This window comes from Gadus macrocephalus, chromosome 23 (genome assembly GCF_031168955.1).
Source record: "Gadus macrocephalus chromosome 23, ASM3116895v1".
Lineage (NCBI taxonomy): Eukaryota > Metazoa > Chordata > Actinopteri > Gadiformes > Gadidae > Gadus > Gadus macrocephalus.
Genome location: NC_082404.1, coordinates 677,108 through 700,311, shown reverse-complemented (window position 1 = coordinate 700,311; position 23,204 = coordinate 677,108). Strand labels below are relative to the sequence as shown.

Genomic DNA, 23,204 nt, shown 5'->3' with positions numbered 1-23,204 from the left:
AGTGTATTACTGTGTAATTACCACTGGTAATAAGAAGGTAAATACAGAGGAATTACAGCTGAAGTACTAAGTAAAACCTCCTCTATTCCCCATCAACTCAACTAAGTAGCGTGTAGATGTAACTGTTTTAGGTTGGTAATAACTCAGATATTGTGTACTTCATAGGAAATGAGGCAACCAATTCTTAGAAACACTTATTATCCAAGGTTTATGTTCTTAACAGCCCAAGTTTAATGATGTACTATCTAGAAATTAGCATAGTACTTTCCAATAAAATACTTTTTCTTAGTTATTATTCGTAGCTACACCCATTTAGAAAGGGTTTATTCGATTTACCACTATGGAATTACTTACCTGGTAACAACCTCTGCAGGAACAGTTTTCCTCTAGTGTTATGGTACATCTTCTTAAATACTGGGTACAAAGCTGTTTGTTTCCATGGTATTACCAAGTTCTTACCATATAATTTATAATAGATACATTCCATTATCCATACAGTCAACACAAACTTGTACCATGTACGTTCTGCGACGTTACCAAGTAAAACACACCAATTTACCCAGTAATTAAGCTGAAACTGTACTGTAAAAGGAAGCCTCGTTTATTTCCATGGTATTACCAGGTTCTTACCATATAATTTGTAATACATTATTCCCTTTTCCATGCAGTAAACACAAACTTGTACCATGTACGTTCTGCGACGTTACCAAGTAAAACACGACAATTTACCCAGTAATTAAGCTGCAACTGTACTGTAAAAGGAAGCCTCGTTTGTTTCCATGGTATTACCAGGTTCTTACCACATAATTTGTATTACATTATTCCCTTTTCCATGCAGTCAACACAAACTTGTACCATGTACGTTCTGCGACGTTACCAAGTAAAACACGACAATTTACCCAGTAAGTAAGCTGAAACTGTACTGTAAAAGGAAGCCTCGTTTGTTTCCATGGTATTACCAGGCTCTTGCCATATAAGTTGTAACTGGTTATTCCCTTTTCCATGCAATCAACACAAACCATATTGTAAACCATATGTTCTGCAACATCGTTCACCATTAGTTAAGCACTTTAATTGTTGTTATAAAACCCCAAACCACTGTTGATGAAAGACATATTAAAATTAAACAAAATCAAAGGCTTATCTTTCAAACAATGCATATCTCACAAACAGGCACTGAACACTGAAGAAATCGGACAAAAAAAAGAGCCGTCCACATCAACTCAATTTAAATGTTACTGATGGTGTTTTCATAAAACACATGACAGTGTTATGGCAAGTGACCACAAGGAAGACTGCTTCAACCTCTACAATTTGAATAAGTGGTGAATGCCATGCAGCAATCTGCCTATGGGAGCATCTTTGTGGTCATTCGCAAACCAATGAGTCCACTCGATGAATGAGAGATGACTCTTTAGTGTCTTCTCTGTGAGGTATCCCTGCAGTCTCCACATCTGGGATTTGAGGGCGGACCAAGACCTGACCAGGTAGGCCTACCTCCAAATCTCCCCTTCAAGAATCAGAAGACAAGAAAATAAACATTAGGACTGTCAATTAATGAACATTTCTAGAACATGTAGAACTCAAAGATTATTTTGTTTATCAGTTAAGAAAGGATGCTGGTCCTCTGGCCATTGTGTTTGGTCATATTGAAAAGAGAAAAAGGCATAGCCATAAATACAGTTAATAGGACGGGAGGGGACAGGCTGTTAGCTCCGGTTAGCCCTTTAGCATCGAGCTAGCGGAGCTTCTGTCATTCAAATAACTCTGACATGTTGTTTAAAACCTATAACACCCAATTTATTAAAATATCTGGATTTAATCGGGCTCTCTCCCATAAGTACAGTTAATAGGACGGGAAGAGACAGGCTCTGTTAGCCCCGGTTAGCGCGATGCTAAAGAGCAGCTCTACCGGAGCATGCCACCTCAACAGGTGCAAGTTAGCCTCCGGTTTGATATTCGCCGGATATTCGGTTTACCACCCAATCGGATTCATCAACATAAATGCAATACATTACGGGCGTAGTATGTTGAGGACGGTTTAGGACACCGTATCGCGAAAATCACAAACACATGTTGTCGCCATCGATGTCTGTGCAACAACGTCATTTACGTTCTATGGCTGCTACCTGTTTTAGGGACCGTCAACAAGTTACACTCACCGACTGGTGGCAGAGACGTTACCATGGAATTGTTTCTGGAAATAAATCATATAAAATAACATAAAAATCACTAAAAAATACATTTTGTCACCTGATTGTAGTAGTAGTTGCCAATGGTGGGCTGCTACTTACTGCAGGTAACTTTGCTAATATATTGCATTATTGTTAAACGGGATGCAATTAATAATTTCAAATATAGTTTAGTCGATTTTTGTCGAATATTAAACTATTAACTGCATTATGATTAACTATATTGCAATATATTTGTGTGATTGATTTCCTGAAACAATTCCATGGTAACGTCTCTGCCACCAGTCGGTGAGTGTAATTTGTTGACAGTCCCTAAAACAGGTTGCAGCCAGAACGTAAATGACGTTGTTGCACAGACATTGATGGCGCCAACATGTGTTTGTGATTTTTCGCGATACGGTCTCCTAAACCGTCCTCAACATACTAAAGCCGCGGCCACACCAAACGCGTACCCGCGTAAAGATTTACGCGTGTAACGCAGCTAAAATGTTGCTTGACCATTTTGTGTCAGAAATGGTCCTACGCAGCTACGCGCCTGTGGCTGGATTTAGGAGTCCGAGGTAGGAAACCCAAACGCCGCCGTGTTTGGGTGCATGATAGAGTTTAGATCGGGTTAGATTAAATAATCTTGGATATAAATAACAATAATCGGATTAAATAACTTCACATGGTGTGTCTGGTGTGTTTCCAGCATTCGTAGTGTTGATCAGCAGAGAAATAGTCCGCCAAGAGTTGAGGTTGCTTAGCAACCAGAGACTCTGTCCATGCAAGTGAACGGAGCGTTCACTCTTCGTCATAACTATCAAACCAAACATCCTTCACATTCACCGAGCGAACATTATGAAAGTAAAATGCACATTTCTCGCTAAAAATGTTTCCATAAACGCATTTAATGGCGTAACTATGTTACTATGTGAAATGTGAAAATATGTTACTATGTGAAAATAAAAATCAATGATGCAAAGTCTTCTGTCTTTGGTTTATTTGAATTAGCTAATATAATTGAGTGTACGAAATAATATGTGTCTATACTAAAATAGACATTTGAAATGACAAGTTAAAAGTAGGAATGTCTCAGTCTATCAAATGCATGAACCTTTTTCCATATTACCGGTAAGTCATTGTGCTGTGCTGTGCTGTATTGATGTTTGAGAATGTGCTGCCGGATCTCCGCCACCAGATGGCGCCCGAGAGGGTAAAACCATGATACTGAGTCAATGATGCTGCGCGGAATTTTCCTTAAATGTGGGCGGGGTTAAACGTTTAAGCCCGCCCACATTTAGCTCCTCCTCGATCTGCGAGCTGCAGTCAGGGGTTACTCCGTATATGTACGCGCGTATATATACGCAGCTCATACGCCGCTAACGCGAGTAAAATGTTGCTTTTACGCATGTAACGCATGTACGCGCCTCATACGCGCGTAAACCAATGGTTCCCTATGGAAAAATTGCCGATTTTATACGCGGGTACGCGTTTGGTGTGTTCGTACCATAAGCCCGTAATGTATTGCACTTATGTTGATGAATCCGATTGGGTGGTAAACCGAATATCAAACCGGAGGCTAACTTGCACCTGTTGAGGTGGCATGCTCCGGTAGAGCTTCTCTTTAGCATCGCGCTAACCGGGGCTAACAGAGCCTGTCTCTTCCCGTCCTATTAACTGTACTCATGGGAGAGAGCCCGGATATTTTAATAAATTGGGTGTTATAGGTTTTAAACAACATGTCCGAGTTATTTGAATGACAGAAGCTCCGCTAGCTCGATGCTAAAGGGCTAACCGGAGCTAACAGCCTGTCCCATCCCGTCCTATTAACTGTATTTATGGCTATGCCTTTTTCTCTTTTCAATATGACCAAACACAATGGCCAGAGGACCAGCATCCTTTCTTAACTGATAAACAAAATAATCTTTGAGTTCTACATGTTCTAGAAATGTTCATTAATTGACAGTCCTAATGTTTATTTTCTTGTCTTCTGATTCTTGAAGGGGAGATTTGGAGGTACCTGGTCAGGTCTTGGTCAGCCTTCAAATCCCAGATGTGGAGACTGCAGGGATACCTCACAGAGAAGACACTAAAGAGTCATCTGTCATTCATCGAGTGGACTCATTGGTTTGCGAATGACCACAAAGATGCTCCCATAGGCAGATTGCTGCATGGCATTCACCACTTATTCAAATTGTAGAGGTTGAAGCAGTCTTCCTTGTGGTCACTTGCCATAACACTGTCATGTGTTTTATGAAAACACCATCAGTAACATTTAAATTGAGTTGATGTGGACGGCTCTTTTTTTGTCCGATTTCTTCAGTGTTCAGTGCCTGTTTGTGAGATATGCATTGTTTGAAAGATAAGCCTTTGATTTTGTTTAATTTTAATATGCCTTTCATCAACAGTGGTTTGGGGTTTTATAACAACAATTAAAGTGCTTAACTACTGGTGAACGATGTTGCAAAACATATATGGTTTGTGTTGATTGCATGGAAAAGGGAATAACCAGTTACAACTTATATGGTAAGAGCCTGGTAATACCATGGAAACAAACGAGGCTTCCTTTTACAGTACAGTTTCAGCTTAATTACTGGGTAAATTGTCGTGTTTTATATGGTAACGTCGCAGAACGTACATGGTAAAAGTTAGTGTTGAATGCTAGGAAAAGGGAATAATGTATTACAAATTATATGGTAAGAACCTGGTAATACCATGGAAACAAACAAGGCTTCCTTTTACAGTACAGTTTCAGCTTACTTACTGGGTAAATTGGTGTGGTTTACTTGGTAACGTCGCAGAACGTACATGGTACAAGTTTGTGTGGACTGCATGGAAAAGGGAATGTGTTGCAAATTATATGGTAAGAACCTGGTAATACCATGGAAACAAATAAGGCTTCCTTTTACAGTACAGTTTCAGCTTAATTACTGGGTAAATTGTCGTGTTTTACTTGGTAACGTCGCAGAACGTACATGGTACAAGTTTGTGTTGACTGCATGGACAATGGAATGTATCTTTTATAAATTATGTGGTAAGAACCTGGTAATACCATGGAAACAAACGAGGCTTCCTTTTACAGTACAGTTTCAGCTTACTTACTGGGTAAATTGTCGTGTTTTACTTGGTAACGTCGCAGAACGTACATGGTACAAGTTTGTGTTGACTGCATGGACAATGGAATGTATCTATTATAAATTATATGGTATGAACCTGGTAATACCATGGAAACAAACGGCTTTGTACCCAGTATTTGAGAAGATGTACCATAACACTAGAGGAAAACTGTTCCTGCAGAGGTTGTTACCAGGTAAGTAATTCCATAGTGGTAAATCGAATAAACCCTTTCTAAATGGATGTAGCTACGAATAATAACTAAGAAAAAGTATTTTATTGGAAAGTACTATGCTAATTTCTAGATAGTACATCATTAAATTTGGGCTGTTACCAACATAAACCTTGGATAATAGGTGTTTCTAAGAATTGGTTGCCTAATTTCCTAGGAAGTACACAATATCGGAGTTATTACCAACCTAAAACAGTTACAACTACACGCTACTTAGTTGAGTTGATGGGTAATAGTGGAGGTTTTACTTGGTACATCAGCTGTAATTCCTCTGTATTTACCTTCTTATTACCAGTGGTAATTACACAGTAATACACTATAATTTACCGGATAATTCCTCTGTATTTACCTTCTTATTACCAGTGGTAATTACCCAGTAATACACTATGATTTACCATGTATTTACCGGGTAACTACCTCTGTATTTACCTTCTTATTACCAGTGGTAATTACCCAGTAATACACTATAATTTACCATGTATGTACCGGGTAAATACCTAGTAATTAGGGGACTGTAAAAGGAAGGGTTACCGATCATTTTGGTGCGGACTGCATTTCTTTACTGCTCACATTATCTGTAGAAATCAGTAGGCCCGCCTCTTCGTGAAGTTGACCACAGATGGCTACAGATTTTCAGGAGGGCCGTGATGAAAAACAAGCTCTACTAAATATGTGACTGAAGCCCAATAAATAGGTGATTGAAGCCCAACTAAATAGGGTCTGAAGCCCACTAAATAGTGGACTGAAGCCCACTCAATAGGGGACAGAAGCCCCACTAAATAGGGGACTGAAAGTGAATGGTTGAAGGGGCTTCAACCATTCAAAATCATATGCTTTAAATATATCAAACGTAGTTGTCAACACACAAATATATAATCAAATTAAGGAAATTGTAGGAAAGACAAAAGGATACAATTTCCACAGATGAAGAGGATAATGAAGTAAATGCTAACTAGTATCCCAGGCATGCTAGGTCCACCATAGGCCATGATGCCGTCGTACATTATCAAGTTCCAGTCCTCTCCTGTCAAGATCTGGGAAGCAAACACACAAGTTCAGTCAGCTTAAATGTATGTTATAAGAATGAATTAATGTGTGCTAAAATGTGCGCTATCAGACACTCAATTAATTATAGGAATGACTTTATTATTCAGATTGAAGGCCATGTTTCAATATACGTACCTGGAATACACTGATGAGGGCCTGAGGAAAGCTGTCAAATGTGCTACGTGGTTTGGGTTGGTTGGAAAAGTTGAATTTCCCTCCAAACACCTGCATCCCCAACAATGAAAATATGACAATGAAGAGGAAGAGGAGAAGCAGCAAGCAGGCAATTGATCTCATTGAATTCAGCAGGGATGCAACCAGGTTACTGAGGGTTGTCCAGTACCTAAAAAAAAAAAACAGGTCATGAATCTCAAGAACTTCAATAAAACAAAGAAAATTTCAGACCTGCAAAAAACAATATTATTCCCTTTGAAAATGATCAGTGTCTTTATGAAAGGTATTTTATTTATAAACATCTTCAAATCCTTTTACTTAGTGACTTTGAGAAGGCGTAGCAGTCTGATGCAACGTAGCACAGAAATCCCCATAGCAGACATGATGTTCATCCGGACCAGGATTAGCTCCAAGATGCCAGTGGTCACAACAAAGCAGTCGAAGCGGTTGAACAGTGACATGAAGTAGGAGGGAAGCCCCAGTGCATACATCTTCATCAACATCTCAATGGCAAACATGGACAGCAGCAGCTTGTTGGAAGTCCCTGTTGAGAAACACCAGGAGCAGAGGAAGAGAGAAGAGACAAAACCATGACATAGACAAATTGGTCTCAATAACATGATTATAATAATAGACTAACCCAATGTAAATACCTCTGTGGGAACAGTATAAACAGGGGAGTGTTGATTGTTCATGGGAATGAATGTAGTCTGTCTAAAATATCCATATCAGGCAGTTCCTTTAATTATTGCGATGGCCACATAACTTGTTTTGGAATGGCCTTCCTGACTTGACCTCAATGGGAAGTTGGACACTTGATGTGTTGTTTTCGTATAGACATGTTAGTATGTCTTCTGTCTTATGTTTGATTTTGTTGTTTATAAAACAAAGTATTAAATATAAATGATATATATCTATTGATAGCTATTCATACTTGATACCTTGCCAATCGGTGAGACTCTTTGACTGCTGATGATGCTCAGTTGCAACAGCCAGTGTGTTGAGGAAAACCAGCAGGATTACCCACCAGGTGAACAGCTTGGACTTTACATACATCCGGCATTTTCTTCTGCAGAAATGGTTCCATCTGCGAGCGCGTTTACTGTATCCAGAGGTTTATGGGGAAGATAGGGAGAAAGACAGCAGAAATACTGATATGAATGCAGTAATATTAGTGGGAATTAATATTATGATTTATTGAAAGCTATGATCCATTATTTTGGTAAACATTTAAAGTGTTGCCATTTCTAATACTACTGATTTGTCTGCCTGCCTTTTTGAAATTTCAACTGCGTATTTGAATTTATTGATTAATATAACTATTTTATTTAGTGCTTAGACTCCGTATGGAGAATTTCAATGCTAGCTATACATGTATGACTTGAACTTGTCTGCATTTCTGCATTTGGATCCAAGCCACGATGTATGTGTGTATGTATTTATGTGTGTATGTGTGTATGTATGTATGTATGTATGTATGTATGTATGTATGTATGTATGTATGATGTCTGTATGTATGTGTGTGTGTGTGTGTATGTATGTGTGCGTCTCTATGTATGTATAGATGTGAGGCAACCCCACGCCGTTGGCCAGGGTCCAGCCGCTTCAGCACCCTCCCCGTGGACGGGTAGTGGAAGGAAGATACATCCCCCTCCACCCAGCTGCACTAGATGGAGCATCAAGCGGGCCCAGGCAATCAAGGACATTGGGGGCACCGGGGGGACGGGGACGGGAGAGGAGCCTAAGGGCTGGGGACGGGGGAAAAAGAGCTGACCGGGAAAAGACGTGTTGTCGACCTAACGTTAACCAGAGAACGTTTCCCCCCTGGAGAGAGCCGGAGGCGTCGGGAGGTGTTTCCCCGCCGACCCAGAGGATGGGCTGGACCCGGAGGTCCCGCATCCTTATTCCCGATTACGGAAGAACCTTAGTTAACGTATCATTTCCCTTTTTGTGAGCTGCCGGTAATAAAACCCGTTGCACCGAACCCTGCTTCCTTGTTTAATTCCCGAATCCCCGCCGCCGACGAAAGGGGTTGCCACAATGTATGTATGTGTATGTGTTTATGTACGTGTATTTATGAATGTATATCCAGTACGTTGGTGGTGATTAACGAGTTACACCCAGGGTTTCTTCTAGCCAACGTGTCTGATAAGACACTCATTTACCAGCCAAACGTAAAATGTGCAGCGCATGTATAATGATATGTGTTTGTGCACAAATACATGTTTCAAAAGAAAGCCAAATGCAATGTGTTGTAAAAAAAATATGTAGCCACGCAGAACGCATATTATCTGATCTTTCGCCAGTATGCTCATGATTGCAAGTTTGTGTTACTATATTAGCTTAACCTACAATAATAGCCTCATAATAACAAAACAAATTAAACATTATACTGGCCAAGAATGCCATCAAAATTCATATCACCGGCCAATTGTGATTCTACTAAGCCAATGGAAACACTGGTGGTGTAACCGCGGTTTTAAAAGGTTAATGTTGCACTGCTGTTGAAGAAGGGGAACCATCCCACATGCTCCATCATATCATAAAGGGTAGAAAAATATGTTTCTAAATAAATGCTTACTAGTAGAAAATGATCCGGTGCATGGTGTCCATTTTACTGAAACTATCTGCCTCTGATCCTCCATCTTCTAGGGGGAGCAGACCTGAGGTGTCACACACACACACACACACACACACACACACACACACACACACACACACACACACACACACACACACACACACACACACACACACACACACACACACACACACACTTTGTTTCCATTCTAGATTCCTAGCAACTCTATTTTCTTTCAGAAGGTGGTCTTACCTTGGCCCTCCTGGTCATTGTCAATCACCTCTGCCTGAGTTATCCACTCCATGTAGCCCTTCAGATCTTCATCCAACTGTTGTGTCTCCCTGAGTATCTGGAATTCTCCACGGGACTTGGCCTTCTCTCGCTCCTTCGTAAACTCACTGAAAGAATATAATGTAATGATGAATGGACAGATGGAAGTTAACAGTTATCAGTTAACCTAATGTTCGCTCGCCAATGCTTTACAGGTGGAAACAAACATTGTACATACCCGTCTCCTCCACGGTTTCCATTAGGAAACCGCGGTTTCACCACCAGTGTTTCCATTGGCTTAGTAGAATCACAATTGGCCGGTGATATGAATTTTGATGGCATTCTTGGCCAGTATAATGTTTCATTTGTTTTGTTATTATGAGGCTATTATTGTAGGTTAAGCTAATATAATAATAATAATAATAATACATTTAATTTAGAGGCGCCTTTCAAGACACCCAAGGTCACCTTACAGAGCATATAGTCATCATTCAAAACTATGTAAAACAGACTAGGAATAAAAGGAAAACAGAGGTTAAACATGAATAATAATAATAATTAATAACACTCAAAGACGCCTAAAGTGAAGGGGGGACCCTACTAACCACCAATATAGTAACACAAACTTGCAATCATGAGCATACTGGCGAAAGATCAGATAATATGCATTCTGCATGGCTACATATTTTTTTTACAACACATTGCATTTGGCTTTCTTTTGAAACATGTATTTTTTAAACTGTCCCTCCTCTCTAGTCTATCAGCCCCAATTGTTTCCATGGCAGGAGGATGAGATAGCACACCCATCTGTTCGGACTCATGCATCGTCGGAGTACCTGGAGGCAAGCCCAAACTGCTTTGCTTTGGCCTCAAAAACGGTCGCAAAGGCAAGCGTTTACCCATGAAAACCCTGCTCCCGCTTCTTCCTCTGGTCCAAAGGTATGGCTGCTCGCCATACCGATCTACCTCTAAAGATGGCTTCTAAGAATCTGGTCTATCATTTTGTGGGTCCCTATGAGATTGAGTCAGTCATCAACCTATGAGTGATCCGTCTGAATCTCCCTGCCAACCTTCGCCTTGATTTCCCCTTTCATATCTCCCAGATCATACCTGTCTCCTCCAGTCATCTTTGGTTCTGGGGTTTTACTGCCTGTTTCTGCTCCCTCTACTCAGTCTGTGATTGTGGGCGTGGTCTGAGCTCCAGATATCCAGTACTGTCATCAACTCCACATGCTCGATCTACAACCTGGGGTCAATCATGTCAGTCAAAACTTCCCTTCCACTCGTTTGTTTTTCTTCCATGTCAGATACCCTCTCAGTCAGGTAGTACAATTCTAGCTTTATTCAATTTCTAGAGTTAATTAAATTGTGTAATCACATACTCACTAGCTGCGTTACCATCCCCCTGATTTTATGCTAATTTTGAAGTTTGGAATCAGTAAACGGTGATGGAAACACCAAAATTCGCATAAAAATCCTTTAATTCGCAAATAAGTTTATCCGCTCGCTTGAGGTGGTTTTTGAGAAATGCGAAAGAGAGTAAATGAGCAAAATGGGAGATGGAAACACACTTTTCGAAACAGCAGTGACGTAGCGAACATTTAAACACACAGGGCTGACAACGTCCTTCCGATTTCCGCATAACGACAGGCCATAGCAACCCTGCCGACATCAACTTGTCAATATATATTTTTTAAGCGTTTGTATACATAGACATCCTATATCATATATTTATGATATAGGATGTCTATGCTTGCGTATCCTTTAATTATACTGTGTCCATTAAACCCTGATATATGGACACCTATTAGTAATTCCAGTCAAATTGTTTGTTCAGCCTTCAAAACGAGAGCTGGTACATTGTGGAAAATGCATTAAACTGTAATCAGAAAACGCGGTTATATGCTATAGACCCTATAGTATCTGTGGTATAAAGGCTGGGGCGAATTTCAAATTATAAATATGTACACTTTATGTTGAAAGTATAGGCCGTCGCGATTCCCATTGAAACAAATGGCGCGGTGAATAGTCTTCAAAACGAGAGCTGGTAAATTGTTAAAAATGAATTAAAAAAATGAATTAATTTTAATTAATTAAAAATGAATTATCTTGTAACTGTCTACAAAGACTGTTCAGCGGGATAGGTACAAGAAAGTATTTTGGCAAATTATATTGGTAACAAATTATATTGTAACCAGAAAGTTACAATGGATTGATTACACAGACCGGAATAATCCTTTAAACACCCATCTCTTCAGACAGGCCTTTGGTTTAAGCTCTAAGTAGTTTTCATTTAGTTACGTTTTGTCTTGTTTCCTGTGTTTTCATGTATTATAATTAATAGTAGCAATAATAATATACAACAGGAATATGTTGAATTGATATATATAAACGATATAAATCCTTTCCAGCCTCATGGAGGTGTGTGATAACACACTTTCTAGACTGTGCCAAGACGGATTAGTGACGGCTGATCGATGGTGGGTGGGAAAACTGGAGAAAATCTGGAGTTTTAGGCAGGGGAGATTGAAACACATCCATTATATTTGTGAAGGTGAGCTTAAGTAAAGTCACTTTTTGAATATGCGATGGATGTTCCTACCCACTAAGCACTCCTAGAACCAGGTTGAGTACAAAGTAGGACCCGACCAAGATCAACGTGGTGAAATAAATCCAGGACCACTCCATTCCGATGGCATCGTTTACCTAGGAAGGAAAAAACACAAAATAATGTTGGCATTTAATATTCCTTCTCTTTATCAAGACATACTTCTGGAGGTTGTTCAATTCAAATTATTACTCAATAAGCACATCTATAACTAAATAGATTAAAAATAAATATGCACAATTCATGGTTCCCAATCAAATGTTCGCCTGTCTGAACCTCTTTCCAAGCATACTTGTTATGTTCCTATGTATTTGTGGGGTGGGGTGGGTTTCCCCCCCCCCCCCCCCCCCCCCCCCCCGAGTTCTGTATTCCTCTTCCTGTCCTTTATTTTATGTGATGAAATTTTGTTTAAGTTGTCATGCCTTGCCCTAAACTTTGGCCCAGCCTGTGGGAGGCTAGTAGGGGTGAGTGGCTTTGATGCAGCAGCACTCCGCTCTACAGAGCCATCGTGTGGTCAATTATAGCAATAGGAGAATAATAAAGTATCCTACCCTTAAAGGTTGGGTATGGGTTTTGCGAAACGCCAGCAGATTTTGACAACACACAACTCCTACCCCTCTCCTTCAACGCTGACTCTGACTCCACCCATTCCAAGTACATGGACGCGCAATCAAGCATGAGCGAACACAGATGCGCGAGAGCGAGCCATTAGCTAGTTAGCTAGCTCCAGTAGCTACCGCAGGATAACAACAAACAGAAGCTTGCTCTGGGTCACCAGCTTTGAGTACGTGCACGAAGGGGTCACGCGCGGGGGAGTGCAGTACGACCGTTTGATTGACGTACTTAATGTCCAATGCCACACGGTGGGTCTGGAAATCATTGGCTGGAGTTTTTCGAGATTGACTTGATGATGGCAATGACTCGTTTAATTTTCATGTCAGTACTTTTAACTCAGTGGCTGTAAGTGGGTCATGAAAAATTGCGTAAAAAAAATGAGTAATTTTGCAAAAAAAAATATTTGGCTATGTGAATGGAAGTCCGCGTCGATGCCTCGCAAGTCCAGTGTCACGAGCGGACGTTGCCATGACATCTAAAAATCATATCGTATTTAATGGGTTACCATTAATATTGATGTGTAGGGGTTGATTATAACTCGTGAATAATATTGTTTATACCACAGTCTGGGGGAATACTCGTATTCTGATTGGCTGCAGGGTGTGTATTAACTCCTGATATAGGCCTACAGACACCTGCTAAGTAGTTCAAGTCAGTGTTTAGATTCTCTGCCCGAGCCCGAGCCCCGTCACTCCCACCACTATCCTCGGGCCGGGCCTTTGATCTAGCGATTTTATTTTTATTTTATCATTGGTTTATTGGCCTAATCTGAGGAGAAATCTATGTCATAAACAGAAATATAATAGGTCTTTATTACACGGGTCTTCTCAATGCCGTGGAACGCTCCGTTCACTTGCATGGGTAGTAGTCCGGTGACTTGTCAACCCCAGCGTCTTCCGTTGCTAAGCGACGTAACCGTCTTTGCGGACAAATAATTTCTCTGCTGATCAACACTACGAATGCTGGTAACAAATAAATTGTAAAAAAGACACAGCATGTGAAGTTATTTTGTTCGTTTTGGCAAGTAGGCGTGTAATAAGCGGGCTAATGTATAGAATGTAGGGTTCGGGCATCTGGCAAGGCTGCCCACTGGGCGCCTCCCTTGGGAGGTGTTTCAGGCACGTCCAGTGGGGAGGAGACCTCGGGAAAGACCTAGAACTAGGTGGAGAGATTATATCTCAACACTGGCCTGGGAACGCCTCGGGATCCCCCCGTCAGAGCTGGTCAATGTGGCCCGGGAAAGGGAAGTCTGGGGCCCCCTGCTTGAGCTGCTCCCCCCGCGAACCGACCCCGGATAAGCGGACGAAGATGAGATGAGATGAGATGTATAGAACGTCGCCGGTCATTATCGAAAATAAGACCCTTCAGGGCGAAGCAAGACACCTTCGCTGCGTGTCGGTGTACTGTTCGCCCTGGTGGGGCTTATTTTCCCGATAATGACCGGCGTTCTATGCATTATCCCTTACATAGGCTGTATATCTGGCAGAGTAGACCTAGTAACAAATGTGTACAAAGTTATATGTACTAAAAAAAATGTCGGGTTGAAATCGGGCTCGGGCTCATAATTACAGTTAATGTGTCGAGGCGGGCCGGGCTCGGACAGAACGTGGACGGGCTCGGGCTTGATTTTTTTTATTAATCGAATGGGAAATGCAATAGGCTTATTTTAGGACCGAATCACCGTTAAACTTGTTTCTAATAACATTTCTAGCGAGAAATATACTTTTTACTTGCATAATCTTTAGTCAGTGATTACGTCTGATCTTTAGTTTTATAGTTATTAGGAAGATTTTATCGGCTCGCTCGCATGTTTCAACAACGTCAGGTTGCTAGGGACGCTGCTTTCGCTAAACTAGCAGCTCACGTGTTTCCTGCATTTGTGTTATTAAACCGTTACTTTATGTAAATGTTAATGATATCATCTTGTTAGAAACACGTAGCCTATATCTGAGAGCCAACCCAGTCGCCAAAAGCATACGACAGTGTACGTTTTCGTGAACACTGGATTACGTCGCATTTCAACATAAAATAGCGTGTTATACACACACACACACACACACACATACATTTCGCTGCTGAAACAACAACAAAAAATATTCCCTCAAATATTATTACTTTCAAAACATTGGCCAAAGTGGAATATCTTTTTTATTTGGGCTGCTTCTAGGACATTTTGGGTGGACTTTGAACGGTATGTGGGCAGGACGTTTTTTGCAGGACCTGGCAACCCTGCGCTGTTGCCCGAGGTGCTGAAATGCTCCGGAATAGATCTGGATCCACTATGGCCAAAAGACTTGTATGCCCCCCCTCCCCCCTTAAGTAAAGACTATGGCAGAATAAAGAATCAATTCATGCATTATCATTCAACTTGAACATGTGTTTTTACAGTATAGCGTGGTGGAGGGATGACGTATGTTGGCCAACCCGGAAGCGTCGCCCTGGGTTCCCTTGACAAAAAGCCAACGGGTTTTTCCATTGGATTTTTGCAGAAAAATTTGCATCTTTGAAGCACCTCCTCAAAAACTGAAAATAAATAAATATATAAAAATAACCATGCTCCAAAGAACGTAATGTAAACCAATGCATTCTGAATGGGAGTGTTTCTCCGATTTTTCCATGCTACACAGAACGAAATGTAAACACATGCAAATAAAGACTTCATGTTCATAATAATTTAAATATCATTAATCTCCTGAGTGTGTAGGGTATTCTATTGTTTTCAACGGGGCTGCATCCAGTCACTTGACCGTCATGGTTGCTATGGTGGTTGCTATCGATTAGATTAGATTAGATTAGGCTTTATTGATCCTTTTGGGATGACTCCCTCAAGGAAATTGATTGTCCAGTAGTTTACAGAAAGAAACACAATATTAAATTATATACAATATAAGATAAACAATACACTCTTAGATAACTATAAAAAGTAAAATAAAAAGTAAACAGTAAACAATAATTATAATAATAATATAAGATAAACAATAAACTCTTAACTAACTACCTAACTATAAAAAGTAAACAATAAACAGTAAACAATAAACTCTTAGCTAATATAGAAAGTAGAGATAATAATATAAGTAAAACAGGATCGACCGCCCCCTCTAATCCTTACATGGCTCTAAAAACCACGCGGCAAAGGAGCTGCCATCAATTGTGTTGTTTTTGTCGTAAACTAGGGTCCGATGGTTAAAAAACACAGATATTCCAAGGTATCCTTAAAAGGCAGCTTGGATGTTTTTATTTTCTGCAGTTTAGACTTCTACTATAACCTATTTTTGAAAGCAAAACACCAAGCTCATTGATTTAACGAGGCAGGGTTATTGGAAACAATTTATTAAATAAATATTTGTGAGATGTCATTAGGCCTACTTCTCCTGAGTTTGCTTCATATTTATGTCGAGTGTACACCCCTACTGTCCACAAGCATCCCCCCCCTCCCCATATGGATTTGGAGAATTGTTGCCACGTCCCAGTGGTGGAGGTATCATATATATGAAAGAGGGCATTCAATTACAGTATACTATAATGATCAATTTAGGAGACCTAAGCCCTAAAGGAAGTGATGCAATAGGTGACTGAGTCGACAACATTTAAGTAAGCTGTATCTTGGGGTCTCTTATATATCAAAGGAGGTCTCAAAGGACGCATACGCTTCAACCTGTGGCTCCAGCCCTACAGGCAATGACTCAGCAAGTGCTCCATCTCGCTGCACCTGCACCCAGCGGCTCGCTTGCAAGACTTTGGCCTGAAGTTCTTCCCAGACCTACACCCTAGCCATCCAGCATGCATATCTGAGAATCAGGCCTCTCTTTAATAATGACAAAAAGTTACGAGAGAAATATGCATTAACTTTTTGTTATCTCATAAGTGCCGTGGTGCCGGCTCCTTTTGACCTTTTGACCCCAGGCTTCAAAAACGTGGCCACAGGCAAGCTGTGTCTACACACCTTAAGCCACAAATCCATACACATCCATCCCACAAAAAATGGGGACTAGAAACTAACCTCTGTCTTATGTACATTTACTGTACTGTTGGAGGTCACGCCCCTTTTCGAGATAGCTAGGGATACTAAAATGTTTACACACATTTCCCGGGGCCCCGAGAACGACATATCCGAGATTTGGAGCCCTTAGAGAAAAAAAGTTTTCCCAAATGGACTGTCATTTGGACAAAGCCCCTCAGAAGTGTTGCCTGCAAGACCTAATGGTTCAGAATGTGGTGGAAAAACACTTTTTGAGATAGGAAGGTTCTACGGCCCTGAAATTTGAATACCTTATTCTAGGGCCTAACTGGGACCCCCGCACCGAAACTTGGCCCGGTCGGACCCCGAGGGCAGGAAGGGGGGGCCTGGACTTTCATAATCTTCGCTCGGTGAATGTGAAGAATGTTTGGTCGGATAGTTATGACGAAGAATCATAATGTGAATGGGAATATTCTATAAATGTCTTGATATCATCTTGCGTCTCAACTCTTCTGCTGCAGCTGCATAAAGTCTCACTCCGAGAACCTTAAAATATGAATCAATCCATTAGAAGTATGAAAATATCTTCCCGGTGGCGTAACGGGGCAAACAAGGTGTCCTTTGACATCTACGTTTCGAGGCGATTGCAACAGTGCCACACATGGGGTAGTAATTAGCTGTCGATTTTGGAGGCCTTTATCCATAATGACCAGCTATAGATTTGCTTCCCGATGGAGATTTTTGACAAATTACATGTTATTTAGCATCTACACGTTAAGCTGAGTCCAATGAGATCAAGCTCGCCCTCTTGCCACACCGAGATCATCTGTTTGCCAGAGTTCTTCAGGGGGGACGCAACGTGAGAAAAAAATAAACCCGGAAAAAAACCTGAAAGGCGATGATTCAAATCATCAATCGTACTTCAACTGTAGAAGTAACATAACTAAATCAATTTTCAACCGTTTATCTTCGTGCAAACCATTAAACAAATCTACACACTTGTATCTTCAATACTATCTAAACGGAATTTTGATAGCATTTATACTTTTTTCAGAATCAGTTTTAGTTTCAAACCGGCATCGTTTTCAGTTGCTCATAATAATTTAGGTCACCATAGCAACGCCGGTAAACAAACCCCGCCGAATAGTCGAATCTCTGGACTGAAAAGGCAGATCTGATTCGACTCAGAAAATTCAGTCAGGGACCCTGAATGCATCTGTGTAAACTGGCAGTTTACACAGATTAAGATGTTCAAGTGTATTTAAAAAAGGTTAAGCTAAAACATGCTTAGATAAAGTTGTTAAATTGTGTTAGGAAATGTGTTTAAAAACGCACAAAGATGTTGTAATATTTCAGAAATATGTTTAAAATGTTTAAAAAATATGTTTCAAATGTTTTAAAATTATGATCAGAGATGTTTAAAATGTGCAAAATAATTAAGATAGCTTTCAAAACACAGGTATTTAGAAAAAAAAATTCTCTGAGGGGGGGCTCACTCTCTCACACTTTGAAAACCCCTGTCCTAGACCATAGGTGTACCATGTAAAATACATGTTACCATTTGCTAGAGTGTCATGCTTGGTGTCATTGGACTCAGCTCAACGTGTAGATGCTAAATAATTGTCACATTTGTCACAAATTTCTATCGGGAAGCAAATCAATAGGTGCTCATTATTGATTAAGGCCTCCAATTTCGACGGCTAATTACTACCATTAAACATGTTCGAATATGCTCATGTGTGGCACCGTTGCAATCGCCTGGAAGCGTAGATGTTGAATGACACCTTGTTCGCCCTCTTACGCCACCGGGAAGATAGTTACATACTTCTGATTGACTAATGAATTGATTCAGCTATTCCCCCAGAAGAATGGGTTCAAAAGGTCAAAAGGAGCCGGCACCACGCCGCTTATGAGACAACAAAAGTTAATGTGTAGTTAATGTGTATTTCTCTCATAACTTTTTGTCATTATCAGAGAGAGGCCTGATTCTCAGATATGCAGGTTGGATGGCTACGGTGTAGGTCTGGGAAGAACTTCAGGCCAAAACCCTGCCTCGTTAAATCAATGAGCTTGATGTTTTGCTTTCAAAAATAGGTTATAGAAGAAGTCTAAACTGCAGAAAATAAAAACATTCAAGCTGCCTTTTAAGGATACATTGGAATATCTGTCTATTTTTTAACCATCGGACCCTAGTTTACGACAAAAACAACACAATTGACGGCAGCTCCTTTGCCGCGTGATTTTTAGAGCCATGCAAGGATTAGAGGGGGCGGTCGATAGCAACCACCATAGCAACCATGACGGTCAAGTGACTGGATGCAGCCCCGGTGAAAAAAATAGAATACCACCCTACATACTCAGGATATTAATGATATTTAAATTATTATGAACATGAAGTCTTTATTTGCATGTGTTTACATTTCGTTCTGTGTAGCATGGAAAAATCAGAGAAACACTCCCATTCAGAATGCATTGGTTTACATTACGTTCTTTGGAGCACGGTTATTTTTATATATTTATTTATTTTCAGTTTTTGAGGAGGTGCGTCAAAGATGCTAATTTTTCTGCAATAATCCAAAATCCAATGGAAAAACCCATTGGCTTTTTGTCAAGGGAACCCAGGGCGACGCTTTCGGGTTGGCCAACATACGTCATCCCTCCACCAAGCTATACTGTAAAAACACATGTTCAAGTTGAATGATAATGCATGAATTTATTCTTTATTCTGCCATAGTATTTATTTAAGGGGGGAGGGGGGGCATACAAGTCTTTTGGCCATAGTGGATCCAGATCTTTTCCGGAGCATTTCAGCACCTCGGGCAACAGCGCAGGGTTGCCAGGTCCTGCAAAAAACGTCCTGCCCACATACCGTTCAAAATCCACCCAATGTTTTGAAAGTAGGGGGAATATTTTTTGTTGTTGTTTTAGCAGCGAAATGCATTTTGTGTGTGCGTGTGCGTGTCCGTGTGCGTGTGCGTGTGTGTGTGTAAACGTGTATAACACGCTATTTTATGTTGAAATGCAACGTACACTGTCGTATGCTTTTGGCGACTGGGTTGGCTCTCAGATATACGTGTTTCCAACAAGATGATACAATAAAAGTTACATAAAGTGACGGTTTAATAACACAAACGCAGGTAACACGTGAGCTGCTAGTTTAGTGAAAGCAGTGTCCCTAGCAACCTGACGTCGTTGAAACATGCGATCGAGCCGATAAAATCTTCCTAATAACCAGTGGCGGCTGGTGGAATTTATTTGAGGGGGGGCTGAACGTTTGCATTCCAAACCCAAAAAGGGGGGTCTGGGGGCATCCTCCCCCACAAGATTTTTTTGTGATTTTCACAAACAAATGAAGCATTCTGGTGCGTTCTGACAAAATAAAAGGCAAAAAAAGAACATTTACTTACAAAAACAAATGGGGCCAGGGAACTAAGTTTTAAGTTAATTTTTTGCCTTGTAGAAATCAGCAACATTAAGAGTGCAGATACATCAACAATAACTTTGAATTACACACAAGGTAACATTCTCTCCCTCTCTCTGTGTGAGTGAGAGAGATAGAGATAATGGGTGAGTGTGTTACGGCCAAGCCATTGTGTTGGTAAACGTCACTCATAAATATATCTAGTCTGCATTAGTATGCATTTAGACAAATACAATGAAATATGAATTCCACAAAATTCATGTAAATGTGCAAACTTTTGTGTGTGGTTGTTGAAGACACACTTAAGGCATGATACCAACATAGGTTTGCAGACGACTATATACAGTATGTACACTGAATAGGTTTGCAAAGGACTATATACAATATGAACACTGAAGGCCTGAAGCAACCATAGGTTTGCCGAGAACTATATACAGTATGTACACTGAATAGGTTTACAGAGGACTATATACAATATGCACACTGAAGGCCTGATGCCACCATGTTTGTAGAGAACTATATACAGTATGTACACTGAATAGGTTTGCAGAGGACTATATACAATATGCACAATGAAGGCCTGGTCCCACCATAGATTTGCAGAGAACTATATACAGTACGGGGTGGGGGGAGGTTGTGAGGGTCTGCAACCATTGTCCATCTCAAGGGAAATACATGTAGGCTAGTGGAATAAATAGAAGTTGCTTACCTCTAGCATGGCTAGCTTCACACAGTTGTTCATCTGCACTCTTGCTCGCTTGTGTTTTTTTTATCCGTTCTGACAGAATGTGTCATTCCTCTGTTACGTATTTTAAGAATCTAAGCTACCCACACATAGACCCAATGAATTAGGACCAAACATATAAGCCATAAATACTATACATAGCCACTAGGGGAGCAAGACCTTATTGAAGGCGGCTCCACCACAGAAGGCATCACCTGAAGAAGCCGAAGCCATTACGACACCCCGGCCACACCCACTAGGCCACGCCCACGAGGCCACGCCCACTTGACGGTCTCTACCTGAGGACCGATGGCCCATAGTAGCCAGAGATTTTCAGCGACACCCGCGGACAGCCACGGGCCTCTGTCCGTGGCTGAAAGTAGCCAGAGTTATTATCTCTCACACGTGTTAGATTCAATTCCCTCCATATAGCTTCACTTACCATGCCGAAACATGCCGACGACTTTATAATAAATGAAGTGAGTTAAAGCAACCCGGGATTGGACAACTTTCTTCGTGAATATGCAATACCTCTAACGTCAGGTCTGTGTCCACAAACTATCACACGCACTTGTTTTAAAAAGTATACAAGGAAAGCAAAAAATTGCATTGGCATACCCACAGCTAGTTAGCCAAGCCTGACCCAAACTCTGGAAAAACTTCTCTTGTATGCTCTATCCTTTTCTCTTGCTTGTTGGGTTATGTTCACTTCTGGCTTTTCTGCTCAGAGTTCTTTTACTTGCAATTTCTCTGCAAGTGTTCTTCTTTCGAAGGGATTCATAAGCAAAGACTTAACTGAATTTGGGGCTAGCTGAACTCACAGGGAAACAGTGGAAGCAGTACTCAAAGTCGCCATCTTGCTGATCTCTGAGGTAATGGATAATGCGCGGTTACGCGCAGTGGACGGTGCACTGCGCTTGGGGCTATATCTTGAGCGCCCCAAAGCCATACAATTCGACAACGCTGATTGGCGAAATTATGTAATTTTCTGCCTAGCAACGGGGAACCATTGGCTAATAATTCAGGCATGTGGAACGTTGAACATGTCAGTGAATGGAGATTTAATTATGGGGGATTCTAAAGATATTCTAGAGCAAATGCATTATTTGAATGCAATTAAAATAGATTAATTCTCAAAATGAGAATATATAAATATATTTAAAAAAGAAAAGATGGCCGGTCGGAGGGAGGGCAATGCCCAGCGCCCTCTATAGGCGAGCCGCCACTGCTTATAACTATAAAACTAAAGATCAGGGGCCGTATTCACAAAGCATTTTATCTTACCGCTAGGAGTGCTCCTAACTCGCGCTAAAACATTTTACGTAGGAGTTTCTTCTTAAAAGTTATTCACAAAGCCGCTGAGACCTACTCATACTAAGGATAAATCACAAAGAGTGAACTAAGAGTGACGCGCCGTTGCTATGGATTACGTCAATTCTCATGCACGAGTTTAGAAGCAGTCAGTTCGGTGATTGGTTGTTCAGACGAGCCCACTGAATCACCGAAAAACAAGGAAATAGCCTAGGCTAGAAATGAATTCCTATTAAGTAGTTATAGTGCAGTTAGCAGAATACACGCATGATGACAATTTTGTGCAGACCACGATAATGACGTTGTAGCCTGCACGTTCAAGAGAGAGAGAAAGCAAACAATAAAAATCGGTAAAATGTAAAAGAAAATAAATGTTATGAACTACACAAGTGTTGACTGATTTGTGCCAAGGTGTTTACCTAAAATGTGTTTTCAAAGTGATCCCTAAATGCCAGTCCACTCGGTTCCACACGGCCAAATTCATTGTCATGTTGATCGCCATCATCATCATCATCATCATCACCATCATCATCATCATCGTCTGGCTGTGGAATGTTCCTCCGCTTGCAGAGGTTGTGTAGAATGGCACATGCAGTAATGACTGTGCTTGCCCTCTCTGGGGTGAGGCGTATTTCGCCGTGGAGGACATGAACCGACGTTTCATCTGCCCAATTCCTCTCTCCACAACATTTCGTGTATGTTTGTGTGCTCTAGCATATATGGAAGAAATCAGTAAACAATAATAAATATGGATTCAACAAATAAAAGGCGTCAAAGAGCCAATACGATGTGTTTTACACGTAGGACTAAGCGTAATATGCGTAATCACTTACATGTTATACTTTAACTGTGCTCCCGGTTGTGGAATGAGGTAGGGTGTCTAGAGCCACGTCTTGCATGGATAGTCACTGTCTCCCAGCAAGTGACACCCAACTGGTAGGCTACATCTCAAAAAGCTGCCTCAGACCGCTCTCC

General features: G+C 40.9%; 1 protein-coding gene across 3 annotated transcripts in view; it reads right to left on the bottom strand.

Moving 5' to 3' along the window:
- Positions 1-23,204, bottom strand: part of LOC132452075 (dihydropyridine-sensitive L-type skeletal muscle calcium channel subunit alpha-1-like) — a 137,876-nt gene that overhangs the window by 72,092 nt on the left and 42,580 nt on the right. For all 3 annotated transcript variants that reach the window (XR_009524229.1, XM_060044442.1, XM_060044441.1), the window contains exons 7-13: positions 12,195-12,298; positions 9,575-9,720; positions 9,323-9,404; positions 7,683-7,843; positions 7,060-7,285; positions 6,703-6,910; positions 6,434-6,554 (exon numbers count right to left, since the gene is read on the bottom strand). Coding sequence is in view for 2 of the 3 variants with exons in the window: in XM_060044442.1 (XP_059900425.1) it covers positions 6,434-6,554; positions 6,703-6,910; positions 7,060-7,285; positions 7,683-7,843; positions 9,323-9,404; positions 9,575-9,720; positions 12,195-12,298 (1,048 nt within the window). In the remaining variant the exon portion in view is untranslated. The remainder of the gene's footprint in view (positions 1-6,433; positions 6,555-6,702; positions 6,911-7,059; positions 7,286-7,682; positions 7,844-9,322; positions 9,405-9,574; positions 9,721-12,194; positions 12,299-23,204) is intronic.